Genomic DNA, 7,300 nt, shown 5'->3' on the forward strand with positions numbered 1-7,300 from the left:
CTTCCGTAGTGATACTGCCTCGGAAACCCAAGGAGGGGTCGCTATGAGTCGGGGCCGACTCGACGGCACATAACAACAACAACAACAACAATACCTGCAACAGGAGCTCTGGTAGCATAGTGCCTAAAGGCACTTGATTGCTAACCAGAATGCTGGCAATTTAAACCCACCAGCCACTCCTCTGAAGGAAGACCGAGAAATCTACTTCTGTAGTGATACTACCTCAGAAACCCAACGAGGGGTCGCTATGAGTTGGGTCCGACTTGGCGGCACATAACAACAACAAAAATACCTAGGACATCGGTCTTTATGCATTCGATTTCATGTTTGACAACTTCCAATTTTCCTAGATTCATACTTTGGACACTACATTGTCTGATTATTAATGAATATTTGTAGCTGTTTCTTCCCATTTTGTGTCTTGCTCCATCAGCGGATGAAGATTCTGAAAGCTTTACTCCATCCACATTATTAAGGTCAACTCTACTGTTAGGAGGCAGCTCTTTCCCAGTCATATTTTCAGTGCTTTCCAACATGAGAGGCTCATATTATGGCACTATATATTAATGTTTCACTGGTATTCATAAAGTTTTACTGATACTTTTAGATGAATTTCTACTATATTTATAACTATTTTCCACTGATTTCCCTTGTTTTTGTTTCTTTGTTTTCTACCTTCATTGGATTTACCCAATTCTTTTTATATTATTCCATTTCTCTCTTAGCATATCAATAACATTTTTTTTAAAGTTTGCCCTAGAGTTCTATATCTTATGTATTTTGCAGCTGTTACATAGTACTTACATATTTAAGATTATTATTTATTTCTCATTGACCTTTGTATTATTACATAACTACCATTTTTCTGTGATGATACTCTTTATCTTGAAATGTACTTTTATTCTGATATTAATAACTGCACCAGCTTTCTTATGCCAGTTAATGTTAAATATTTTATTTATTTTACTTTAAATATATCTGTATTTTTTTTTTTAAGTTTGTCTTTCATAGAGAGTATATAGTTGGTCTTTCTAGTCTACCTAGTAAGTCAATTTCATCCCTTCTTTGGAATATTTAGGCTATTTGTATTTACTATACTTATTGATATTGTTGTATTTAATATATGTATTGATACTGCTTATATAAAAACCAAAAACCAAACTCACTGCCATCAAGTCAGATCTTCCTTGGGTCTCTGAGGCAGTATCACTGCAGAAGTAGATTGCCCAATCTTTGCTTCTGAGGAGTGGCTGGTGGGTTTGAACTGCCGGCCTTCTAGTTAGCAGTTAAATGCCTTAGGAACCATGTCACCAGAGCCCCCTACTGCTTATATAAGAACACCACTTTTGTATTTGTCTCTCCTATTTTATTATTCTTCTCCCATCCCTCATTTACTTTTTTTTTTTTCTTTACTTATTTCCTTTTAATTATTCTTTTGAATTTTCAGTTTTCTTCTTTGAATTACTTTTTAGTGGTTGCACTAGGTATTACAGTATAATCCTCAATATATATGTAATGTTGTACCACTGCTTTTAAAATGTAGGAATTTATGCTAGTAAAATCACATTTACCTCCTCTTAACCTTCATGCTGTCATTGAAATATATATATTTACAAAAAATTCCATAAGAAATTTATATTATTTTGTTTTAAATAATCAACTGTTTTTTAAAAATATAAGGTAAAAATAGTATTTCATAATTGAATACATGCACACACACACACACACACACACACCCCATTTGCAAGGAACTCTGGTGGCACAGTAGTTAAGGCATTTGGCTGCTAGCCAGAAATTCAGCTGTACAAACCCACCAGCCACTCTGTGGAAGGGAAATGAAGCAATCTACTTTGGTAAAAATTTATAACCTCAGAAAGCCAATGGGCTTCACTATGAGTTCGTTTCTACTCATTGTTAGTAAGTTTGGTTTGGCTTTGGTATACCATTTGTAATGCTTTCATGCATTCCTAAAGGTTCAAGATTCCATCTGCTATTTCTTTTGCTTTGGTACTTCTTGTGTGCATGTTTTACTCAGCTTTAAATTGTATGGTAATGTCTTTATTTCATTTGCAGCTTAAAAATAAATATTCCCTGCATATGGAAGTACGGGTTCTTTTAGTCTTCTGGCTTCCTTTGTTTCTGATGAGAAGCCTGTCTTCATTCAGAATGTTGTTGCAGTGTATGAACTCTTTCTCCTGATCCCTGTGTTTCCTTTTATGATTTTATCTTTTGTTTTCAGATTTTGAGTATAATTAACCTAGTATGGTGGTCTTTGCATTTATTCCATTTGCAGTTTGGTGGAATTCTTTCCTCTGTAATTTTATTTTTCAACCAAATTTGAGAAATTTTCTGATCCACTATTTCTTCAGATAATTTTCCTCCCTCTCCTCATCTTCTAACATTCAAATTGCTCTTACATGAGGCTCCTGAATATTGTCTCACAGCACTCTGAAGCCCTGTTTAAATTTATAAAATCTCTTTATTTTGTTGTCTTCAATATGGATAATTTCTATTATTTTGTTTTCAAGTTCACTTTTTTTTCTGTCATCTCATATCTGTTTTTAAGCACATCTAGTGTCTTTTTAATTTCAGAAGTTATATTTTCATTCCTCGAATTTACATTTTTATTACTTCTTTTTCATTGTTTCTAATTTATGCTAAGATTCTTTATTGTATACTCCTTGTGACCATTTTTTACTCTATCTCCTTGAACCTAATTTTAATAGCCACTTTAAAGCCCTATGTTCATTTTCACATCTGGATTATCTCAGAGTCTCTTTTTACTTATCATTTTCTTTTTCCTTCTGTGAAGGGTAAAACATTCCTCAATATTTATTTATTTATTTTGTATTTTGTATTACATGATGAACACTGTAGATGACACATTGTGGATTCTATTAACTTGTTTACCAAGTATACAGTTTTCCTGGCACTCAGGTATGAATCTTTTGGTCACGTCAACCTTGTTTGTTTGTTTGTTTGTTTTAATGCTAGGTCTATTTTGGCAGGTGTGATACTTACTTTAGAACATGATTTTTACTTTTAAGGGATGGCATTCTGGGATCTCAACTGAATGTCTCAAGTTCTCAGCTCTGTCTTCTCTCTGCCTGAGCTGAAATTTCTGTACTACACATCTTCTATTTGTATATGGTGAACACAATTGCTATTCAGCTCTCAACCTGAAGAAGACAACATCTTTTAAGCCTTGCAAACATAATCCAATACTTAGTCAAGCACCAGCAGTAAATCCTCGTGTAACTTCAGCCTCCCACCCATTGTCTAGCTTCCTCTTCTCTAGCACCCTACCAGGCAAATTTCAGTTGCTTGGAACTCCAATCTCTGCCTTTTCAGTTTAGTGAAACCATTGTCTAGATTGTATTTCACCACCCTGCACAGCAATAGGAAGTGCCTGTAGGCAGAAAAGTAGGATGAGCACAAAGTCAAATTTGTGTGTTTTTTGCTGGAAAATCAAGGTCCTATAATGCCTGCCATTTAATGCCTGACATCAGTTGCTTCATATATTTTGTCCACTTATATAACTATTTTCAGTGGTGAACAAGTGTCATACTTCCTACCTAAAATTCATTTAATGATTTTTCAAGACTTTTAATTTGGATCAGTTGAGATGCTACCTTCTCTGTGAATGTCTCAGGCAGAATTTAGGTGTATGCCTATGCACTCACTCAATCTATAATTTTATTGTGCTGTCAGCATTTGTTTACAGGTTTACAGTTGTGTTCACTATATACAAATAGAAGATGTGTAGAACAGAAATTTCAGCTCAGGCAGAGAGAAGACTGAGGTGAGAACTTGAGATATTCAGTTGAGATCCCAGAACACCATTCCTTAAGAGTAAAAACTTGTTTACAGTTAACTTTTGCCAAAATCAGGTGTATCTTTTTTCTTAGCATACGTTCTGTCTACCACATCACATGCACATCTCAAGGACTTGATAGATAGTTGTTGAACAAATTAAGAATCCTTCTGGCACGGTCTTGAAATTGCAGCTGTGATAAGCTAGTTTTTTCTTTTTATTATTTACTTCCTGCTTCACTTATGTCTAGACTCAGTATAAGCAGAGAAGTCTTCAAATATTATTCAGGGAATTTTATGGTTACTGAAATGATTGGAAATTGCTAATGAAACATTAGGATAAGTTGTTCAAATGATTACTTAATTTCCATCTCTGAGGATGATTCCTAATAGAAGTTGCCCATCATCAGTGTAATTTAGAAGCTTCTGGGTAAAACAACATTCTTCCTACTAATAATACTATGAAGTTTTAAATCACAACAGTGTTGACAAAAAAAAAAAAAGTAATGAAATGCATGAATATTTGTGTGTGTGCATAACAAAATAGAATAGAAAAATGTTATCAGCTAAACTTCTAACTTTGATATTTTAATCCAATATTGATGTATGTACTTTAATATTTTTTTTGGATTAAACTGTAACTTAAAAATGATGTTTAAAAAAATAGTGTACCTTTCTTTAGGGTAAAAAAAAAACACATCAGTTCAAGTTGATGCACTTTGTAAATAATAAACGACTTTTTCAAAAATTGTATTAATAGATTTTTCTGTTTACGATTATTTATGCTCATTGCCATGTTTATCTAATACATTATTGAATGATTCTTTTAAGTTCATATTTTTAACTAGATATACATAATACATACCTCTATGTTATTTGGCCATTTGCTTTCCCAACTCCTGGGCAGAAAAGAATCTTTTGAGAGAGCCATAGAAGATTCTGTTGTGGTCATATTTTCAGTCTTTTTATCTTTTTCTTTTGCCATAAAGTCAGTTGAGAAGTATGGATACATGGGAAGGATGCTACTTTCAAATCCTATATGGTAGTTATGATTTTCATTTTCCAATTCTCTCCATGAATTAATTTTATCCAAACTAGTGAGTGATGAAGCTGAACTACTGAATCTGGAATCATTAGCACCATCGTATTTTTCTACAGGGTTTCCCTGAGGACATGCTTTATTTATGTTTTGAGGTTTTGGTAGCATAGAAGGTTTAAAACCAATTATTGGTGTTTTCCTATCTTGCTGCCAGGAGAGTTCATGGCTTTTCAAGGTAATTTCATTCAAAGGTATTTGGTATGTTTCATCTAATGGATGTATTTCTGACTGCAAGTTTGGTACACTGGGCAAGAGAAAGGTATTTTCTTTAATGTCGCTCTGATAGAGTGGACTTTTATTACTGAGCTCATCTACTACTGGATCAAAACCCAGACTGACTTGGCTAGGGGAAATGGGTTGATTTACAGAGTGAAAGTCTTGGTGTTCATACTGCTCTTCATGTGATTTATTGGGATTTTGATCCCTTTGCCAACAATGTGCCATACTTTTCTATGTAACTGAGAGGGTTGACTCTGCTCCAAATATTTCCTTGATGATATTATCAAAGAGGAAAGGAACTTTCCTAGAAAAAACATAAAAGGAAACAAAAATTTATTTTATTAATTATAAATAAAAGAGCTTGCAAGAAAGAAATACGACAAATAAATGTAAATAATTGTTTTGAAATTTCTTAGCAAGTGAAATAATTCCTTATGTATTATATAACTCCACCAATGCTCATATCATGTAATATTTACTTTGGATAAGTTCATAAAACTACTGATAGAAAGGTCAGTCCACTCCAATTACCACAGGAGTTTCACAAATATATTCAAAGCCAATATTCCCCTTAGATTCCTATTTTTGTTGAATATCTACTTGCCTATAGCAACAGTATCTCCCTTCATATATAGTCATCTACGATCATTTGAATATGTTCAAATTTTTTTTTTTTTTAATTAGCTAAATAGTCTTGTTTCAATCATCGATAATTCTACCCCTAGAAATAGCCTATCTTAAAATGGTTGGCTATATCCTTTCCTCTCCACCCCAAAATTCATTAAACAATAAACTTCTTTCAACCCCCACTCCTCCACTCGTTTATGTCACTTTCACTGAGTTCACCAATGACATTCATATCCATAAATTGTACTGGCATTTTCCAGTCTCTATTTTAACTTATCTCTCTATAGCATTTGATTCTTTGATCAAGCATGTTTCTTTCTTCTTTTTTTTCTTTGTTTTTTTGTTTGTAAACTACTTTCTTATTTTGGATCTTCATGACACTCTGAGTCAAGGACTCTCTGAGTCCTTTGGTTGCTTTTTATTTAAGACTCCTTTGATAATTATTACTTTTCAATCTGTCCCTTAAATGTTGGAATGTTGGAGATTATCAGAGTTTATGCTTTGATTTTTTTTCTGTCATAAGTTTTCTGTTCAAACGTTACTTCATATATTCTGTAGTTTCAATTACCATGTATATGTCATCCAGCCCAGAGTACCTTGTTACCTACCAAAATATATCCATCTGGATTTTTTTTTTTAACTAACTTTAAGTCCAAAATTCATCTCACAATACACATGAATTTTCTCATTTTCTGTCGTTTCCTGTGCCAGAAAATGACTCAGCCATTTACTTAGTTGCTGAGACCAGAAGCAAAGGTTTTATCTGTAAGTCCTCCCACTTCTTTATTCTTTATTAACCAAAAGACTACCAGACATCGTAGGGTATATTGCATACATATATCTGGAATCTAACTTCTTTTATCTGTGTACCACTGCCAAAACCCTAATTAAAAGCTTTCATCATCTTTCCTCGAATGCTGTACTGTCTCTGAAACTGATCTGAATTTTTTTGTAATTCATTCTTCTGGCTTTATACTCTACTTTTCTACGTTTAAGTTACTAACCAAGAAATCCCTGGTTACTTGCTTTTTCATGTTTTTCTACTGCCTTAACAATATGCCAATACTACTAAAGATCTTTTAAGATTCAGAACTATTTAAATAAATGACATAGATTTGTTATATATTATATATTCAGTCAATATACTGAGTTGATGGATTTGGGAAAATTGTCAAAAGATTTAAGCAAAACATATATAAAATAAAATGTTATTTATTTTATAACAACAAAAAGATTCATCTATAAAATAGTATTCAATATTATTCTTATAATTCATGGGCCACATAGATAGATTATTTGGGCATAATACTTTTTTCAGGAATAGTTATTTTTCTTATCTCCATGCTTATAGTGAAAGTTTATGTCATTAAGGAAAATTCTACTCTTTCATTGGTCTTGAAACTTGCAACGGAGAATGTGTTAGCACATCTGACTTTAGCCCTGAGGAGTAGACCTAATATTCTCATATAAGGCCTGTTTCTGCTTTGGTTAACATAGTAAGTAGATGTATATTAAAGTGACATTTACAGTTGTGTTAGTTTC

The 7,300-nt window shown here is 33.0% G+C and overlaps 1 protein-coding gene across 1 annotated transcript in view; it reads right to left on the reverse strand.

The window, feature by feature from the left end:
• Positions 1-5,356, reverse strand: part of PIK3C2G (phosphatidylinositol-4-phosphate 3-kinase catalytic subunit type 2 gamma) — a 654,890-nt gene extending 649,534 nt beyond the window's left edge. The window contains exon 1 of the mRNA XM_007944442.1: positions 4,679-5,356. Coding sequence (XP_007942633.1) covers positions 4,679-5,356 — 678 coding nt within the window. The remainder of the gene's footprint in view (positions 1-4,678) is intronic.
• Positions 5,357-7,300: the final 1,944 nt, after the last annotated feature.

Source organism: Orycteropus afer, unplaced genomic scaffold (assembly GCF_000298275.1).
Source record: "Orycteropus afer afer isolate SDZICR_OR568_19922 unplaced genomic scaffold, OryAfe1.0 scaffold00126, whole genome shotgun sequence".
Lineage (NCBI taxonomy): Eukaryota > Metazoa > Chordata > Mammalia > Tubulidentata > Orycteropodidae > Orycteropus > Orycteropus afer.